The sequence below is a fragment of the Misgurnus anguillicaudatus genome, chromosome 7 (genome assembly GCF_027580225.2).
Source record: "Misgurnus anguillicaudatus chromosome 7, ASM2758022v2, whole genome shotgun sequence".
NCBI lineage: Eukaryota > Metazoa > Chordata > Actinopteri > Cypriniformes > Cobitidae > Misgurnus > Misgurnus anguillicaudatus.
In genome coordinates this window covers 32,161,143-32,182,334 of record NC_073343.2, presented here as the reverse complement: position 1 = coordinate 32,182,334, position 21,192 = coordinate 32,161,143, and the positions used below count along the sequence as shown (strand labels likewise).

The following is a 21,192-nucleotide window of genomic DNA, read 5'->3' as shown; positions in this document are numbered from 1 at the left end:
TATTTCAGATGAGATGTCATAAAGAAGATCTGAAGTTTGCTGTTTGTCTGATTTTAGAGATATAGAGCTCCGATCGAGCCCCTTATATAAACAAAAACCTGCTATTTTCGGTTAATTCAACGACTAGGTCCTGTTTTAGTAGTTTTAATTAGCAAATAGGGTGATCGGAGAATAAAAGTGAAGAATTAATGCTTCAAGAATGTGTGTAAAGCCATCTAACTTGCGATACTAATGTGTACTTTTAAAGATGTCTTTATTTATCGCGTTTAAAGTTACTGTATACTGTAGAAGTACAGTATACAGCCTATATTTATTATTTTGGGTGGTGGTTAAATTTCCTCTCATATGTCGTCCACTAGGGGGCAGAGAACGTTTGGGGTACAACCACAACCTAGGTACCCAACGACGTGACGCATTAGCAATATCGTTTTAAATCCCCATTAAACTTGTTTGATGGGGAAAATGCTCAAACGTAAACTTTACTATGTGACAAAGTGCGTAGGATACGATATAAGGTTTTTATATATCTAAAAAGAATAAAACATTAATTTATGTTTCTTAATTTTAATTCATTGAAAGACGCGACGTCCGTGACGTTTGTCTTCTCAAAAATGACTGTTCAGCAAACGACAGTACAGGACAATATTGCGTAACATCCAAAATTCCCGCTCATTAAGCATATTGCATTGTAACATTGTGAAAGCCAGAACATCTATGATTCATGGCTTGCTTCATACATGCAGAAGTTAAATTTGGGGGCGGTTTGAAGTGTCCTGGAGCGAGTTTTCTTTCAGACCAGCTCTTTGTCAACAACTTTCCTCCTCCCTCTCTCTTCAGGGAAACAGTCACGCTCCGAGGAGCCTGAGCAAACTTCACTCCAGCTCTGCGAGTCTTGGGCATAACAATGGCTGGGCGAGTGAGCAGAAGTTTGCTGAACTACTTCTCCAGGGGAAACATTACCTTAAGGAGCAAAAAATGTCTGCGTCAAAGTGTTACATTCATCTCACAGTGCCACGCAAGATCTCTGTCCAGCGTGACCGCGCCTCAGCTGGACCTCAGCTCGCATCTCGCGGGAAAGACGTACGCGGATTTATACGAGCTGTCAGTCAAAGACCCCGAAAATTTCTGGGGATCCATCGCAAGGGAAAGGCTGACATGGACCAAACTTTTCGACCGTGTAAATGACTGCGATCTTTCGAGCGGGAAAATCAGCTGGTTTACTGGGGGTCAGTTAAACGTGTCTGGTAAGTTCGTCTGTCAACCATGAAACTTCAAACGCCAAGTTTTTGCTTAAAATTTCCCCTTTTAAATTGTTACATGCTATATAGTTGCACAAAAAAAGAGCAAATTTCACAAAAAATTAATTAATAACAAAAACATCATATTTTAAATTGATTGACAGTGAACTGTTTGGATGTACACGTGGCAGAAGATCCAAACAGAGTGGCATTAATATGGGAAAAGGATGAACCTGGCACAGAAGTAAGGATCACCTACAGGTAGGTTTGATGAGAATTTGACATGTGTTCCTTATCATTACCTCCACCCCCAGTGGGCACTGGGACAGGCAAAGTTAACATATGGTACTGTATGAAAGTATGCACTTCAGAAGTGATGTCCAATACAAAAGCTACAAGACAACCCCCTATCTAATGGGGGACAAAGGCAGGTTTTGAGTGTACCCGTGCAGGAATCTGTCCCATACTTTCTTGCTCTGAGCTTTACTTTTTTGGCTGAGATTCAGATCAATGCTGTTCACATTTGGCTTAATGTTTACAAGATCTATCGTTCTGAGTCTGCACACACACACATTTTCATGTTTTACCACAACAACACAACTATCAGCAGGTTTGTTTTATGTAGTCAGGGTTATTTTGGAGATATGAGTGATTGTACTCACTCATGCAAGTATTTTTTTAAGGATTCGACAAAGCAGTCAGATTACAAAATCATTGCTGTGTTGTTAACTGTAAATGACGCATCAGCGGAGTACTGCATGTGCTCTGTTTCCTGTTAAGGGTAAACAGGAAGTTAGGGGACATTGATATACACATTAGATATGAAAGTGAAAGTGTTTGGTTCCTCATTGCATATGGAGGAAATCCAAGATAAACCATTTGGGCCTTGCATACTTGAAAAGTACAGACTGTACTGTGGCTGTCTGTTAAACATGTGTCTGTTTCTCATTTATCCGTTCATTATTTGCATATGCTCAGTTAGAAGGAGCCCTGTGGCTCAGTCAGGTGACACACTTGCATTAGCAGTTCAAAAGGTCATTGGGGTTTAATCTTGCCGAGCACACACACAATGATCACATCACTCAACTACTGTGACTTTTTTCACCTTACTCCTGTCTATACTTGCAGTTTTATACCAAATGTGAAAGATCAGTGTGCAATATTATCGTCACTTTACTTTGTTATGGTTACTTATTATGTTTCAATCTGTACTTGTCTATACTTGTTGTGTTTGGTAAAAGTGGAACGTCAGTGAGAAATTTATCACTTGATCACTTTATTTGGCTTTATTCACATATTTCGTTACTTCTGTTTTGTTAAACGTGTGGTAGATGATCAATGATATGAAAGAATGTGAAATGTTATTAGGGCTGTCAAAAGATTAATCACGATAAATCGCATACAAAATAAAAGTTTTTGCATAATATATGTGTGTGCACTGTGTGTAATTATTTTGAATATATATAAATGCACACACATGCATGTATGTATTTAAGAAACATTTACATTTTATATATATATATTTATTTATTTAGATTTTGATATATTTTATTTTATATACCAATTTAAAAATATATTAATAAATAACATGTTTTTAAATGTCTTAAATGTTTGTGTGTGTTTATATACATAATAATTACACACAGTGCACAGGCAAATATATTATGCAAACACAAACTTTTATTTTGTATGCGATTAATCACGATGTTTGGTTTTTAAACATATTTTATGGCAATGGTGATTTTATTTATATAGCACTATTTACTACAACCAGAATTGACCAATGTGCTCTACAACAGAATAGCTAAAAACAACAATAGCACAATGAAAAATAAAAACCGTGAAATCAAGAACAAGAAGAGGAAAAGAAAAGAAAAACATGCAACAATATATAAAATGTATAGAAAAAGGATAAAAAGAGTGCTTTAACCAGAATTAAAAGCCTTATCGAACAGATATTTTTGTTTTAGACTTAAAAAATTGATAAAGCTATTCTAATAAAAGTAAGTTTTAGTAAATTCAAATTGATAGGTTTTACAATCATATATCACATCATTTAGCAAGTTATCGCATATTGCATTTTCCTTTAATACCATAAGGCTGCACCGTATTATACTTTATATAGTCATTTAATAGTCTAATTTAAATGTTCTATTGTGATTAGGGCTGTACGATTTGGGTAATTTTTCCCATTGCGGTTATTGATGCTAATATTGTGATTGCGATTATACTAGATGTTATCATGAGTCAACTTGATAGGTTTTAAGGAAAATCCACACACAGTTTAGTTAAAATGTGTATTTGTAAAACTAGAAATGTTTTCGTATTGCCACGTGATGTAGCAACTGCTCAGTGTCAGTAATCCTAAATCCAAAATACCGCCATACAACAGACATAGAGTTTTTTTTTAGCTACCAGATCACTGTCAACCTCCTCTGCATCCATCTTCGCTGTGGTTTAAGTGACGACGCACACCACACACGTGCATGCCACACGTGCACTGCCTTTTTTGTTCGTTTTTCTTTCTTTTTTAAAACAGCAAGGAAAATCATCAAACTGTTATCAGAAAGTTTGTGTTAACAAGTCCACACATTTATTTATTTAATATAATTGCAACATTTTGCTGTCATATAATCGCACCGGCTGACATCGCAATTGTGATGCGATTAAATGTGTAGCACTAATTGTGATGAAATTTGAACATCAGTCAGAAGCATCACTCCTAATTTTAAACCATGGGTAACTCACCCTACATTTCTGCATATCCTAAAATACGTTGCTCCTGGTAGATATCGCTGCAACTTTCGATGAAACGTCCACTTTTGTTAAGTAGATTTTTGCCGTTTGGTCTTTATTTTTTATAGTCATATGCGTGCAAACGTGCTGCATGCCTAAGTAACTTATGGTTTAATTTTAATAAAACACAGCCGACTTAAACATACAGATGTGTTTTGATCATTCATTTCCAGTTTTGGGGGTTACGCATTACAAGTAACGTGCATTACGTAATAATATTACTTTTCTGAAGTAACGAGTAAAGTAACGCATTACTTTTTAAATGTACACATTCATTTTTTAGTTACTTTTTTATTTCTTTTTTAGTTTAATTAATTCGATTTAAAAAAAAAATGTACTGAAACTGAGTTGGGAGGCCAAAGCTCGACATTTTTGTGATGAAATATGCAATTTCTGAATGCAGAACTTTTCAAACACCTGCAAGGCCTGAAAGAGATCAAGCCTTAGCGAAGAAAAGTAACTAAAAAGTAACGTAAGCCAGTGATTCTCAAACTTTTTCAGCGTGCGACCCCCCTTGTGTACAGTGCATTTCTTCGCGGCCCCCTCAAAGAAAATTTATGACAAATTTGTTCTAAAATGTAACATTTTAATTAAACAAAACATATAAAATTATTCAAAGTAGTGCTGTTGGTTTGTAGCCTTATATTTTTTTGGTTTAATTACAAAAAATTCATGATAAATTTATGTATTTTATAAAATCCCATAAAACTGGGGCCCCCCTGCCAGCATCTCGCGGCCCCCCTGGGGGCCCCGGCCCCTCAGTTTGAGAACCACTGACGTAAGCAATGCATTACTTTCCATGAAAAGTAACGCAATTAGTTACTTTGTTGGGAGTAACTTAATATTGTAATGCATTACTTTTAAAAGTAACTTTCCACAACACTATTCATTACTGTCTAGGGCTGTAACAACTAATCGATTATGAATATATTTGTCAACGAATATAATTATCGATTTGTTGGTCTGTGACATCACTTGCTCCCGCCCAACCATTGTTTTGGACAGCGGACCTGCCATTCTAAGTTGTCACTATACCAGTTGAGATACCTCGGCACGCAGTCACACAAGCTGAACTGAAAAATATAATCCAATAATGTTCAGTATTGTCTGCTTAATGGTAACCTTGAATAAACCCACATTAAAACGGAGAAAAGCGCTTCTAGTGGACCCTCCAACCGAAAGATGCAGCGTTATGAGGAAACGTGTTTCAGGTTATGCAGAAATGTCGGTAGAGGTACATAAATCCAGTGAGCCTGTGTAGGATAATTTTGTTGTGTACATAACTAGAAAATGAAAATAATGCGTTAATGTAATTTACGTATTTACTCAAATATATAATAATACATTTAAGCTAGTAATGTTAGTAATAATCCCCATCCATAAAAAGCCAATAAAATTTGATAAGTTCATTGAAACTTAACCAATCATCACAAATCCACTGAATATAAACTTTCCCACTTGAGTGTTTTCTGTTAGCCCTTTCATTTTATTGCTTTAAAATATATAAATGTGACATTCTGATCTCAGGGAGCTCCTGGAAATGACATGTCGCCTTGCCAACACATTAAAGAGATATGGTGTTCAGAGGGGCGATCGCGTGGCCATCTACATGCCTGTATCTCCTATGGCGGTGGCGGCCATGTTGGCCTGTGCTCGCGTCGGCGCTGTTCATACCGTGGTGTTCGCAGGGTTCAGCTCGGAGGCTCTGGCTGGCAGAATTCAGGACGGTAAGATATTGTTTGTCATTCTCACAAAGCAGTGTACTGTGTGTTCACATCATCTGACACAAATGAATGATCCAGTTGTTTTTAAACAAAGGTTTTATTGACTTGAGCTCAGTTGCAAGAACACTGAATTTGGCAAGAAAGTCATTACATTTTAAGGAAAGATTTTAAAGACTCATAGGAGTAATGTATACAGATAAACACGGTAAGACCAGAAGCATGATTTTAAAAGTAAATCCAAATGGATTTAATATTGACTTTATATATAACTGGGTTTAAAGTCCTCTGCTAGTTATCACCTCCACATGCTTTTCAAGGAATGCTGAGCTCTATCTGGAAAGTCAGGTGTCTTTCCATTGTGTGTTTTGTACACACTAGATTAGTAAAAGTCAGTTAAAGCCAAACAAAACCTGTATGCAGCCCACCCTGGGATGAATGTGAGTGTGTCTGGTCAGAGATAGGCTTTGAAAGGGCGTTTGTTCTCAGGCAGGACTGCATGTCCTTATCTAATTGAAACAGAGAACAGATGTGAGTCTGATCTTATTTAATGCAATATTAGAGAGAAAAAAATCTAATGAGAGCAAACATTAAAAGAGGTTTAGATGAAGATCCTTAAAATTCAACAAAATGCTACTGTATTTAAAGTTTGGTCCGTGAAAGTAGATTTATTTCCTACAGCATGTTAATAAAACAGACTCACGTGTTGTGTCATTTGTTGTTTGAATAATGCATTTAAATTTAGTGCTCAGTTAGAGGAGCCACATATGCAAGACAACTCACAGGCTATATTTCAACATTGCCTTTTCATTGTTCTGTATTTTCCACACACGCAGCCCAGTGCAAGTTTGTGATCACGTGCAACCAAGGCGTGAGGGGCGGCCGAATCTTCGATCTAAAGTCCACGGTGGATTCTGCAGTGAAGAGCTGTCCATCTATCAAGCATGTGTTTGTGGCCCAGAGGACCAACAATAGTGTGCCAATGGGCAAACTAGACATTCCATTAGATGAGGTAACGTGCAACCTTATAGAAATGTACAATGGTGTACAATGAAGACAAATTAGGAACTAAGGATTTAGATTAAACTAAGTACCAAAAGTGTTAAAAGAAAAATTGTCAGGCCATGACTACTACAGCAGTTTTCATGGGCAAAGGATGGGGTCATGAAAGGCTATTTCTGCTTTAGCTTCATTGTTAATTAGTTATGCAGAATTTTTGTGTTGAAGCCAAACCATCATGTGAAGGTTAATCATCCAGTTAGTACAAAGACAGGACTTTACTAGTGAGGGGGTTGCTTATCTGGGTCAGATATTCTGCCTGTTTTGCAGTATTTTTTATTCAGGGACGTTTGTGAAAGCACTGAATGCATGAAAAATATATTTATGTAAGAGTTTGAAAGAAATAACAAGCCGGCTATGCATCGGTAAACTTTAATTGGAGTTTTAAAAGTTACGTGGGCTGCACGTAGCTCATTTAAAATTGATGTTTGCAGTGATGTTTGCAACAAAGCAGCCTTTATTTTTTACAACGGCGCAGAGTGGATTTTCAAGTAAAAAAATTATTCGTATTTTTGTCTTGTTTTCAGTAAAAATATCTTAAAATTCTTAAATTAAGATGCTTTTTCTTGATGAGCAAAACGACTCAAGAAAATAAGTTTTTAGAGCAAAAATATCAAATTTAAGTGATTTTGTGCATAAAACAAGCAAAAATATCTGCCAATGGGGTAAGCAAATTTTTCTTGAATTTAGTGTTTAAGAAAAATGGTCAAGATTTTTTGCTTACCCCATTGGCAGATTTTTTTGCTTGTTTTATTCGCAAAATCACAAATGTAATATTTTTGGTCTAAAAACTAGACTTATTTTCTTGGGTCCTTTTGCTCATCAAGAAAAAGCATCTTAATTTAACAATTTTTATATATTTTTACTGAAAACAAGACAAAAATACGAAAACTACTTTTTTCAGTGTAGATACATGTCATTGAAAGTACTTGGATTGACTTTGTCCAAGAAGTTTTCTGGGGAAAAAAATCCATATTATTCCCTGTGTAGTGTAGGATGACGTCATCATAAGTCTATACTTTTTAAACGCACGTGCCAAACTGTTTACATTTAGCAGACGCTTTTATCCAAAGCGACTTACAAGGATCAGGAAACAATCAAGCGAGTTGTCATTAAGGAGGCAATAATACAAAAGGTGCTTAAACCAAGTTACCAGTTTTCACAATTCTGAAACAATACCTGTTGGGAGAGAAAGAGAGTTAGTTTAGTTTATTTTTATTTTTTTTAAGATAGAAGAGGTTGGTGTACAGTCAGTATCAATTGAATGCTTATATCTGCTGTATGCAAATTTTGTCAGCGTTTTGGCCCATACCAAAATGCTTTTTTGCATAGTTGTGTTTGACAAATGAAAACTGTAACAATGTATCTTACAAGGTAACACGATGTAACCTTACTCTCATTTGAAATGTCTCCCCACATTATTTTCTGGAATTTGATTGTATTGGACCTGGAAAGTCCTTAAAAAGTCCTTGAATTTGCAGTTAAACAAGGTGTGGGAACCCTGCATTTAATTTTTAAAAGTTTTGCCTTTAATACTTTTCAAAGCAGGATAGATTAAAGACGCATTTCAACTGGAAACATTCAGGTAAAATAACATATTAAAGTAATACAATGTTTAATATATGCAATACATTGTATTTCAATGATAAGGACAAAAACGAAAATGCGCACCAGGTGTGCGCACAAAAAACATTTGTGCTCCAGGTGTGCGCGCGCCGCGCAAAGAACGTAAGGGTCTCCAGGTGTGTGCGTTAAAAACTTTTGTGCTCCAGGTGCGTGCGCAAAGATCGTGAATGCGCTCCAATTGTGTGGCCGAAGAGCGTAAAGGTACTTCGGGGGTTGCACACAAAGAGCATGAAGTTTTTCTTCCTGCTGTGTTTATGAAGCTTATACTGCCACATCGACGCCATCTCAGCTGCACTCTTCAACCCATCTAAACATCTAAAGATGTTTGAAATTGATAGGAAGAAATTTACGCAGCAATAAAAAGTCTTAAAGGATTAATCAATTTTCTTTAAAAAAAAGTCCAGATAATTTACTCACGACCATGTCATCCAAAATGTCGATGTCTTTCTTTGTTCAGTCGAGAAGAAATAGTTTTTTTGAGGAAAACATATTTTTCCAGGATTTTTATCATTTTAATGGACTTAATTGGTCTTATCTAGCGAAACGATTGTCATTTTTGGCAAGAAAGTAGAAAATGTGCACTTTTGGACCACAACTTCTCGTCTTCCTACGGCTGTGGCGAGCCAGCGCGACCTCACGTAATTGCGTAGTGACGTCGAAACGTCACGTGTTACATAAGAAACGCACATTTGCGAACCATTTTAAACAATAAACTGACACAAAGACATCAATTAGTATCATTCACATACAACAACGTTGGCATGGTCCTCTTTCTCCACACTTGTAAACACTGGGGCGTAAGTTCGATACGTCACCCGTGACCTCTTGACATGATGACGTATTACGTGAGGTCGCACTGACGCGTTACACGACCAGAAAAAGATGAGAAGGTGTGGTTTAAATGGGCATATGTTTTATTTTTCTTGTCAAAAATTGTTTCGCTAGATAAGACCCTTACGCCTCGTTTGGGATCTTTTAGAGTCCTTTGAAACTGCAATTTTAAACTGTTAAGTGTTGGGGTCCATTGAAGTCCATTAACATGAGAAAAATCCTGGAATGTTTTCCTTTAAAGAACATAATTTCTTCTCGACTGAACAAAGAAAGACATCAACATTTTGGATGACATGGTGGTGAGTAAATTATCTGCATTGTTTTTTGTTTTTTTTTTAAGAAAATTGACTAATCCTTTTATTGGCCCCTTTCTAAAAATATAGACAATGAAAACAAGATAACCAAGTAACCAGAAAACAGACTTGCATAAAACAGAGACAGGTCACAGAGAACCGCAAATCAGTATGAATATAGAGCATAAGATATATATAATCATAATAAGGATTGTATTGTTGACTAATGTTATTTTTCATTGTTAATTCCAGGTCATGGCAAGAGAATCATCACTATGTCCTCCAGAGCCCATGGACAGTGAGGATATGTTGTTTATGCTCTATACTTCGGGCAGCACGGGTAAACCAAAGGGCATTGTGCACACACAGGCCGGTTATCTGCTCTACACATCCCTCACACATCAGGTGCGTCTTTAATAACAGTGTTTCACTGCTGCTACTTTCATAGCATTTCAGGATTACAAATCTGAATAACGTTTTAAATGTGAAATAACAATTGAAGAGCTCAGATTAGGGCTGTGACAATGATTAAATAACCGTCTCATCGCAATTGATTGACCTCATCGCAATGATTTCAGATCACCGCAATGATTGCACATCTCTCTATAAAACACAAGGGGGAGCTGCTGTGCCTGTATAAACGAGACTGTATGAGACGGCGCTTCTTAATTGACGCGATGCATTACAAAGCCATTCAATATAATTAAAAAACCATTAGAAAATGCTGCAAAACTTTGAGAAGTAGTATGAACTGCCAGGTAACACGTACATTTCCAAAACAGCAATTCCAAATGCAGCCACTACAGACATGTGGTCCAGTACTAATATGACTAGTATTGGCTACTATTTATGGCCTGTTCTGGTTTAGTCGGTTATTTATTTTTTTTAAGTTATTTTTCAGACCGTCTCATCGCAATTGATTGACTTCATCGCAATGATTTCAGATCACCGCAATGATTGCACATCTCTCTAAAAAAACACAAGGGGGAGCTGCTGTGCCTGTATAAATGAGACCGTATGAGATGGCGCTCCTTAACTATCGCAATGCATTGCAAAACCAATATAGTAAAAAAAAACAGCAGAAATTCTGCAAAACTTTAAAAAGTAGTATGAACTGCCAGGTAAAACATACATTTCCAAAACAGTAATCCCAAATGCATCCACTACAGACATGTGGTCCAGTACTAATATGACTAGTATTGGCTACTATTTATGGCCTGTTCTGGTTTAGTCAGTTTATTTATTTATTTTAAAGTTATTTTTTTAGACACTTTATTGTGTTTATGAAAGATATGTTCATTAAATAATTATTTTTAAATGTGTTATGTGTATTTATATTTACAGCCAGGTAAACCCTGCAAAATATTTAATTTATATAATCACAACAATGTGTGAAAATTATTTCATGAACAAACAAAAAAATCATCATAATCGTCACAATTTATTAGTCAATTAACTGTCAGCCAAATTGCACAATCTTGATAGCCCTAGCTCAGATGCAAAACCCTCTAAGTGCTTCTAACATGTTTTCTTGCATTTTTTTATCATACTCTGATATTTCTGAATTACCCTAGGCTGGGATTAAGCAGATTTAAAGAGTATTTGATGAACATATAATATGTGCCGAGAGCATTCGGTCAATATCATCATCTCATTTTTGACGGAGGTGGCACTTAGAGGCCTTTGCATCTAAGCTGTATGGTCACCATAGTTATTCATATGGTACTATTATATAGCTCCTGTGCAGCCATGTCTTTAACAACCATGGCAACACCAGAGTACTTTATTGTACTTTTTGTTAGTGCTAGTTATTGAATTACAGAAAAGGCGCACAGAAGCTTTACCTTTATAATATTTGAACTTCTTGAACTGAAAGTGTTGTGTGTGTCCGCTCATAAATGTTTAACCTGAGGCATTCACAAATCTATTGTTTTAACATTTAGTGGCAGTTTCCCAGACAGGGTTTAGATTAATTTGGGAGTTATATTAGGACATTTAAGTAGTTTTTACAAACAAACCTTGCAAAAAACAATACTGGTGTGCATCTTGAGACAAAACAATGACACTTATATATGTAAAGATATGTCAGTACAAGGTGTTTTTAAATTAGGGCAGCTTAAACATGCAATTTAGTCTGGGACTAGGATAAGCCCTGTCTGGGAAACCACCCCTCAGAGTTTTTACCATTAAGGGCCTATATGCAATCTTAAGTATTATTTTATTGAATGTTTTAATGGCTTTAGACAGATAAGACGTGTAATTTTCTTCATATCAGATCTCTTCACAATAGACACATTTGTCCAGATATGTAAGTTACTTGAGTTGCACACGTCTGTCGTTCTAGTATGTGTTCGACTACACACCAGGAGATGTGTTCGGCTGTGTCGCTGACATCGGTTGGATTACGGGCCACAGTTATGTAGTGTACGGGCCGTTGTGTAATGGAGCCACCTCGGTTTTATTTGAGAGCACACCTGTGTACCCCGATCCAGGTGAGATACTACACCGTTGATTAAGTGTGTAGATATACAGACTACATTGTAAAGTAAAATAAAAGTAGTGTATAATGAAATGACATCTTCTTGGGGAGGTGGTTTTGACTTTCTGTAGATCGGTTTAGATGGTGTTTCTGCCCCTCCTATCCCTCAAAGCAAAGGAAACTCTTCTCAGATAGGATCTTGTGACACATTAACCTGCATAGTGATTCTTATCTGCCTTTATTGTGTTAAATCGGCTTGCGACACATGACCTCTGATAGATGCATTTAAATGGAAATTAGCTCTCATGAGTGGCCGTAAAGCAATGTACCCTGTAAGTGATCAATACAGACCGTAAACATTCCTATAAAACCCAGTTTATGTGCTTGTGTCAGCATTGTTTAAGGTTTAAATGAGGTTAAAATAAGGTTAAAAATAGGGTTAACTACTACTTTTCTTTCCTTCGGATTTGAGGACTGGAAGTTGAACTAACTAAAAAATTGTTGTTTTAGGGCGTTACTGGGAGACAGTTCAGAGGTTAGGAATAAACCAGTTTTATGGAGCTCCTACTGCCATCCGATTACTCCTGAAATACGACGAAAGCTGGGTTAAGAAGTATGACAGATCATCACTGAGGACGCTTGGATCTGGTGAGGCTTTGTTTCTGGGTTTTACATTTTTTACGCTTCACCCTCATCCAACATGTATCCCAGACATTAGGTTTGTTTGAGTTCATGCGGCACCACAAAAACTAATAGGCAGGTGACATCAAAGTACCACGAGAGTGATTTGAGAAATCATAAGGAAGTCTGCTTTTGAATCGCTCTCGCGCTACTTTGATGTCATCCGCCTTTTCTGTGTTCAGGGTTCCCACAGGTCCCTGAAATCCTTGAAAGTTTATGAATCTGGGGGGGGATTCAAGGCCCTGGGAAGTTTTTGAAAGTGCTTGAATCTATTTTATGCAAGAACTTTTCTGGGGGGGGGATCCATATTATTCCCTCTGTATTGTAGGATAATATCATAAAAATATTTTTTAAGCACACGTGCTAAACTGTTCACTTTAAAATGCATATATATTCTGTATGCGAATGTTGATTCATACCAAAATGCTTTTTTGCATAGTTGTGTTTGTCACATGAAAACGTCTCGGGTTACGTATGTAACTGTTGTTCCCTGAGAAGGGAACGAGACGCTGCGCCTCCCTTGCCATACTTCCTGCATCCCTGTTATGCCGTCTTTGACAATATTTCAGATAGCGATATACTTCTTGGCTCCCGCGTCACCCTGTCTTTGTCGTTAAGCCTCACCATTGGTTGAATTTGATATACACATTCAGATGCACTTACCCCTGGAGGCGTCCACAAAATGTCACTGCAGTGACGCAGCGCAAGTTCCCTCGAAAGGGAACTCTATCAATGTATCTTAAAAGGTAACACGATGTAACCTTGCTCTCACTTCAAACGTGTCCCCACATTTAGTCCTTGAATTTGAGGGTATTGGACCTGGAAAGTCCTTGAAAGGTCCTTGGATTTGAAGTTAACTAAGGTGTGGGAACCCTGTCATACACGTGCTTGTTGAAAATGTGCAGAGCAACTACATTCGGGACGTAAAGTCATCAGTTGAGTATAAGACACAAAACGCTGTAAAAATGTATCACTGTAGAATTTTGAGGCTTCAGTGCTATCGATTAAAACATCATATACATAGACTGACATGTAAAGTGACCTGAAATGATTTTATTGGAATAGATTGGAACAAATTATGGACATGGGCTACTTCTCACTTGTAAGTCACATTGGTCTACTAGCCTACTGTAAATAATGTACTAATACTAATTGGTTAATGCTTGACAGAATGACGGCTGGTCCACGCAGTCAGAAAATACACTTTTTTTGTGGGAAAGCGGAAAAATCGCGCATATGTGGAACTAATTGCATCTACACTGCAAAAAATTATTTTCAGGAAAAAAATTTCTTAGTATTTTTGTCTTTTTTAGTAAAAATATCAAAAGGTTCTTGGATTGGGATGCTTTTTCTTGATGAGCAGAATGACCCAGGAAGGTGGGTCTGGTTTTAAGACCAAAAATATAAAATTTAAAGCAACACTATGTAGTTTCCATGTAAAAATGACTTGCAGCTCCCCCATGTGGTTGAAAAGCGCAACAGTGCCTGGTATCAGACACTCTTCTGCAGGCAGCGGGAGGGGCGGGGCTGTGTTTCCTACCCTCCACCGCCACTTTCAGAGTCTGCTTGTAGCAGCTAGGAGGCTGCTCAGGTTGCAGCAACAGTACAATTTGTCCAGTTAAAAGTTGTTCTATCACTGAAATAATTTTAGAGACATTATTTAAATGTAAAAAAACTGCATAGTGTTGCTTTAAAGGAACACGCCCACATTTTGGGAATTTAGCTTATTCACCGTGTCCCCCAGAGTTGGATGGGTCCATGCATGCCTCTCTCATCTCCGTGCGTGCTGTGGCTCTGTCTGACGCAGCCCCCGCTGGCTTGGCTTGGCACAAAGACTGGAAGTGGGTGGCTTTAGCTAGCATACTGCTCCCAATAAGTGACAAAACAACGCGATCATTCTCCTACCCATGTGCCGTGATTTGCACAGTCAAACCGCGCACAAACAACAAGGTGACATGAGACACAGCGATCTTTTGGCGGTGTACATGCTGAGAGCTGTGTTCTCCGAAGACGAAGCACCGCCGCATGGGCGGAGCGATCCGCACAATTCTGACCGAACTCTCTGCTCCTCACCAGGGGCTTCTCGTGTGCTGCGAGCAGATCACTCCGCCCATGCGGCAGTGCTGACTATACAAATCACAACACATAAATAGGAAAATGATCGCGTTATTTTGTCACTTATTGGGAGCAGTATGCTAGCTAAAGCCACCCACTTCCAGTCTTTGTGCTAAGCTAAGCTAGCGGGGGCTGCGTCAGACAGAGTTACAGCACGCACGGAGATGAGAGAGGTATGTATGGACTTATCTAACTCTGGGGGATACGGTGAATAAGCTAAATTCCCAAAATGTGGGCGTGTTCCTTTAAAAGATTTTGTACATAAAACAAGCAAAAAAAATCTGCCAATGGGATAAGCAAAAAAAATCTGGAAAATTTTTCTTAAACACTAAATTCAAGAAAAGTTAAAGGAAAATTTGCTTATCCCATTGGCAGATTTGTTTGCTTGTTTTATGTACCAAATCACTTAAATTTGATATTTTTGGTCTAGAACTGGACTTGTTTTCTTGGGTCATTTTGCTCATCGGGAGGAATCATCTTAATTTAAGAATTTATAGATTTTTTTACTGAAAATAAGACAAAAAGACTAAGATTTTTTTTCTTGAAAAACATTTTTGCAGTGTAATAATCAGTCAAGTAATCATAAATCAGAAAAAAACTATTAATGTAGAAAGTTTATCATTTCCATGTGTTTATAAGCCTTGCAAATGTTAATATTTAAGCGAACTTAGACTATTTGAACCACAAAGATGCTAAAGTCAGCTGTTGCAAACACGGTCATGGACACAAATTCAAAAGCCCACGAACAGAGACGCGTGCTTCAAAAAGCACGCAATCACATAATTTCTTTGCGCTTGACAGAAGATTTACACACAAATTATCTTGTATTACCACAGTCTTGGCAAGTATTCTCATAAAGTGAACAGTTCAGAAATAAATAAGATGTGTCAGTGTATGGACTGTTTTTAAAAGGACAGTTCCTCTTATAAGAAATGCTTGTGTTTGTGTCACTATGTTAATCAAACTACAGAAGACAAAAAGAAAATCACTTTTATAGCTTTAAAAAGATTAATTATATTTAATTTATAAGAATTAATTTAATTCTATTTCTGTATTTTCTTGATTTGTTTTTATTTTATTTTACCACATCATTTTTTTTTGCTGATCTGAAAACTATTCAACCCATGACTCAAAAAACATAATGTAATTCATTTAACCAGTACTGTATTGTAAAATTAAGTAATTTCAAATTACATGTAGGCCTTCAGGTCCACCCTATTTCAAAGTCCACTCAGTTAAAAATATATGGCCTTGCCACTGATTGACAGATTATGGCAAAATAAAATTATTGCAGATGTAAAATAATAATTGTAAGCTCAGTAGTAGAGCATTGTGTTTGCATTGCAGAAGGTCATGGGTTCGAACCCAAGAAACACAAGTACTGATCAATAATAAATAAAAGTATAATGCACAGTAGGTCGCTTTGGATAAAAGCGTCGGCCAAATGCATAAATATTATCAAACCATTTAATTAAACATTGTTTGGGTTACTAGTAAAATGTTTACATAGTCTAAATTGTCCGTCAGAATAAAAAATATAATGTTTATAATGTATTTTTTGTGTATGTTATGGTGTGCATTTTGTTTTCGCGCACCGGGGAGGGATTGGTGGTTGGGTTCCTTCCTTCTTTTTGTCTTTGGCCAATCACATGCCTGTTAATAGTATGCAGGGAGAGGACAGAAGGTGGATAGAGGTGTATGGGGTCAGCAAAGGACCTCAAGCTGGGATTCGAACTCGGGTCGCCGAAAGTGCGTCTGCATGCACCATATGTCAGAGGATTGCCCTGCATGACACAATTGCCTCCGACCTGGCTTTTAATTTAACAATACAGTTTTACAAGTTAATAAATGCATATAAATGATAAGTGTGTGTTATCATTTTACACGGTCAGTTTTTAGCAACTTACCTCAAAGTAAAGTCCATGCATTGTTATGTAAAGATATTGATGGGAAACTCATCAACTCACCAGTTCATGGGTCACCCTTTAAGGGCTTTCATCCTATGACATTTAACCATATTTCAACCAGATCTGGTTTCCATTAAAGTATTGCTCTGGTCTTTACCTTTTAGAAATTGAGGACACAACAAAGTGTGTTTATCCCATCTGGGCTGTGCTGGCCCCTTTGAGACCAGCGAGTACCGGTTGAGTCCTGAGATGTTGTTTTTTGCAAGTGTTTAGTTATGTTTGGTCTCTTCACAGTCGGAGAGCCCATCAATCGTGAGGCGTGGGAATGGTTCCATAATGTGGTCGGAGATGGACGATGCCCTCTGGTGGACACATGGTGGCAGACAGGTAAAAATAGATCTACTCATCATCGCATGACTGGAAAGTACTCATGTACTTTTGTTTTTATTTTACTGTAAAGTTGTTGGCCAGCCTTAATGCATGCTTCTTATACAGAGACTGGCGGTGTGTGTATTGCCCCACTGCCAGCTGAACCTGGAGCCGAAATCCGGCCTGGCATGGCAATGAGACCCTTTTTTGGCATCCAGCCGGCACTGATAGGGGAGAAGGGAATCTATACTTGTTTACTTGTGTATGACTCATTGGTCGGTAACTTGTTGTTTAATTGGTTAAGACTGCCGGTATGCATGGCCTGATCATTGTTACCATCTTTGTTGCCAACAGGGACAGATGATAACTGGAAATGATGTCAACGGAGCTCTGTGCATCAGCCAACCATGGCCGGGAATGGCCAGGACCATATTCGGAGACCACCAGAGATTCGTGAATGCATATTTTAAACCATATCCAGGTGAGTGAAACCCCTTGAAGCTGCCCCTGGCTTGAAGGGAAACGTTTGTAGGCTTTTGGTTGAATTATTGAAGCACTCTGACCTTGTCTTCAAATCTAAGGGTATGAGAGGGATTTTATAAAGTTTGAGATGAGAGTTCGATTTAGATTTCCAAGTGGGCTTTTATAGTTTTTTCAAGTTAGTTTTACTTCCTTTTATTCGTTTTTAAAGTCAATTTTGTAGTAAACAGAGATGTAAGTTTTAAATTGATGTCACTTTTTAGGTTATTATTTTACGGGTGATGGGGCATATCGCACAGAAGATGGTTACTATCAGATCACAGGACGAATGGATGATGTCATTAATATCAGTGGGCATCGGCTGGGCACCGCTGAGATAGAGGATGCTCTGGTAATCTTGACAGCTTTTAAATCATACTTCAGTATTTGTCAGGTGGAAATCAATACCTTATTTTTGGCAGATTATTATTTTATTTTTATTTATTTTTGCTTGTTTTAAGCAGAAATTAACTTAAATTGTACATTTTTTGTCTAAAAACTAGACTTTTCCTAGGTCATTTTGCTCATCAAGAAAATAAATCCTAATTTAAGAATTTTTAGATATTTTTACAGAAAACAAAACAAAACAAAAAAATAAGAACACTGCAAAAAATGATTTTCAAGAAAAAAAATTCTTAGTATTTTTGTCTTATTTTCAGTAAAAATATTTAAAAATTCTTAAATTAAGATGCTTTTTTTGATGAGCAAAGCAATCCAAGAAAATAAGTCCAAAATATTTTTGGTCTAAAAAAACTGGACTTATTTTCTTGGGTCGTTTTGCTCATCAGGAGGAGCATCTTTATTTAAGATTTTTTCGATGTTTTTGCTGGGACCAAGACAAAAATACTAGGAACATTTTTTCTTGAAAATCTTTTTTTTGCAGTGTAGTATTTTTGTCTTGTTTTAGTACAAATATCTGAAATTTTTTAAATCAGGATCCATTTTCTTGATGACTAAAATGACCTAAAAAAAGGGTCTAGTTTTAGACAAAAAATATCAATGTACGTGAAGTTGTGCTTAAAACAAGCAAAAATTTATTTTTTCTTGAAGTAAGTGTTTAAGAAAAAAGTTCAAGACAAAAAATCTTAGTATTTTTGTCTTGTTTTCAGTATAAATATCTAATAATTCTTAAATTAAGATGCTTTTTGTTGATGAGCAAAACGACCCAAGAAAATAAGTCAAGTTTTTAGACCAAAAATATTAAATTTAAGTGATTTTGTGCATAAAAAAGCAAACAAATCTGCCAATGGGGTAAGCAAAATTTTTCTTGAATTTAGTGTTTAAGAAAAATGTTCAAGATTTTTTGCTTACCCCATTGGAATTTTTTTTGCTTGTTTTATGTACAAAATCACTTGTATTTGATATCACTAGACTCTAACTAGACTTATTTTAGGAAATTTTGCTCATCAAGAAACTGCATCTTGATTTAAGAATATTTAGATATTTGTACTAAAACAAGACAAAAATGCTACACTGCAAAAAATGATTTTCAAGAAAAAAAAATCTTAGTATTTTTGTCTTGTTTTCAGTAGAAATATCTAAAAATTCTAAAATTTTGACTGAAAACAAGACAAAAATGCTGGGAATTTTTTTTCTTGAAGGTCATTTTTTGCAGTGTAAGTAAGAAAGTCAAAAAAATGAGTCAATTGGTTTGCACAAATGAAATAAAATATTTAGGCGTAATACAGAACATCAGAAAAAAACATTGTGTTGCAGAGAGTCAATATACAAATATAAAATCAAACGTTTTGATATTTTTTGTGTCTCTGGTATTAGGATGAACATCCAGATGTTCCTGAGACTGCAGTGATTGGAATTTCTCATGAGATAAAAGGAGAAGGTGAGAACCATGACATGTCGAAAACTTGTTCTCGCCTTTTTTAATTTATGAGCCATCTGAAACGCCCCTAGCACCCAGAGACCTTTTGACCTTATTCATTGTGCTTTACTTCCCTCTAGGTCACTGCAAAAATAGCATAAAATGAAAGCGATTGTCTTTTTAATCAACATACATTTTGCTTTACCTAATATTGACATTTATCTCTTTTTGTCTTTCCTCATCCCTCACCAGTTCCATTCGCATTTGTGGTTTTAAAAGAAATTGCATATGAGAACCAACAGGCTGTTGTGGATGAGCTAAGAGGTCTAGTGGCTACCAAAATTGCCAAATATGCTGTTCCTGAACACTTTCTGGTAAATAAAGCAAATATTTATTATTAATACACCTCCTTCTCTTGATAGTATAAGATTTGTGACCCTGCCTGAAATCCCAGCTAAATTTTTTTCTATAAATTCTTGTTTAAGGTTGTGAAGCGTCTTCCTAAAACACGGTCGGGAAAAATCATGAGGAGAATTTTACGGAAGATCGCCATGAATGACACAAGCAACCTGGGGGACATCTCAACGCTGGACGACCCTTGCGTTGTTTCGGAGATTGTTCAGGCCCACAACCACTACAGAAGTCAAGCAACCAGGAAGTAAAATGAACTGTTGGGATATTTGGTCGATTGAAACATCCGGTCATCTACCGAGAATGGAAAATTCAGAGACATTTGGTTTAATGGACTATGAATACGAAACTGTGATCACAGGGAATTTAAAAGCAATTAAGGAGCACATGACTGTGAAACTTGTATCATGTCGGTCCTTCTGTAAGACTGATACGTAGAAGTGCCTTTACATGCCACACACACCTTTTCATTCATTAAGCGTTTTGCACAGTGTTCTTCCTATATCTAGACATGGGATGGGATTTGCTATGTGTGGAACGTCAGCTTTTAAAAGTGCACACTGCTAAAAACAAATGTGATTTGGTAAATCTCAACTACCCATCTTTTTTCTTTGAAACCTCTAGGAGTTTCAAGCCGTTATGTGTTAATGTTAATAACAATGATGGTCATAACAGACCGCTTTCATCACATTATCATGATATTACTAAAATGTCACATATATCACATGTTTCTATGAAATGGAAGTATAATTAATTTCTTTTAAGTTCAGTATTTTCCTCATTATAAAAACAAAACCTTTATTTTGATCAGTAAAATGTTTTTAAAAAAATATCTCGCTGTGTGTTATTACTGTTCAGCTGACAGATAAGTTTGTGTACATCAATGTAAAGAGAAATCAAATGTATAGCAGTTTTTAATGAATAAAAATATTACGTAACTAATGTGTCACAATATCGCCACATCCTAGTAGGGGCAACGCTATTGAGTACAAAGAAAACCATATAAATGTGTGATATACCGCACATAAATATCCCCATATTATAATTTTGAGTAAAACATGAGTATTTGATAAAGTTTACACTGCACAAAATGATTTTCAAGAAAAAATTCTTAGTATTTTTGTCTTGTTTTCAATAAAAATATCTAAAAATTCTTAAATTAAGATGCTTTTTCTTGATGAACAAAACGACACAAGAAAATAAGTCTAGTTTTTAGACCAAAGATATCAACTTTTGGTGGTTTTGTGCATAAAACAAGCAAAGAAATCTGCCAATGGGGTAAGCAAATTTTTCTTGAATTTGTCTTGAATAGCGTTTAAGACAAATGT

The 21,192-nt window shown here is 36.5% G+C and overlaps 1 protein-coding gene across 1 annotated transcript; it reads left to right on the top strand.

The window, feature by feature from the left end:
* Positions 1 to 695: 695 nt before the first annotated feature.
* Positions 696 to 20,928, top strand: acss1 (acyl-CoA synthetase short chain family member 1). Its single transcript, XM_073869736.1, has 14 exons — positions 696 to 1,244; positions 1,403 to 1,499; positions 5,562 to 5,761; positions 6,592 to 6,767; positions 9,817 to 9,969; positions 11,909 to 12,056; positions 12,554 to 12,691; positions 17,041 to 17,133; positions 17,242 to 17,357; positions 17,473 to 17,596; positions 17,859 to 17,986; positions 19,411 to 19,474; positions 19,706 to 19,827; positions 19,939 to 20,928. The coding sequence occupies exons 1-14, from the start codon at positions 905 to 907 to the stop codon at positions 20,113 to 20,115; spliced, it is 2,076 nt and encodes a 691-aa protein (XP_073725837.1). The 5' UTR covers positions 696 to 904; the 3' UTR covers positions 20,116 to 20,928.
* Positions 20,929 to 21,192: the final 264 nt, after the last annotated feature.

What these genes read in the sequence shown, in the direction of transcription:
- acss1 (XM_073869736.1), top strand. Translation starts at nt 905, where the DNA reads ATGGCTGGGCGAGTGAGCAGAAGTTTGCTGAACTACTTCTCCAGGGGA. An exon ending in GGGTCAGTTAAACGTGTCTG is followed by an intron (nt 1,245 to 1,402) that starts GTAAGTTCGTCT and finishes ATTGATTGACAG; the next exon opens with TGAACTGTTTGGATGTACAC. An exon ending in TAGACATTCCATTAGATGAG is followed by an intron (nt 6,768 to 9,816) that starts GTAACGTGCAAC and finishes TGTTAATTCCAG; the next exon opens with GTCATGGCAAGAGAATCATC.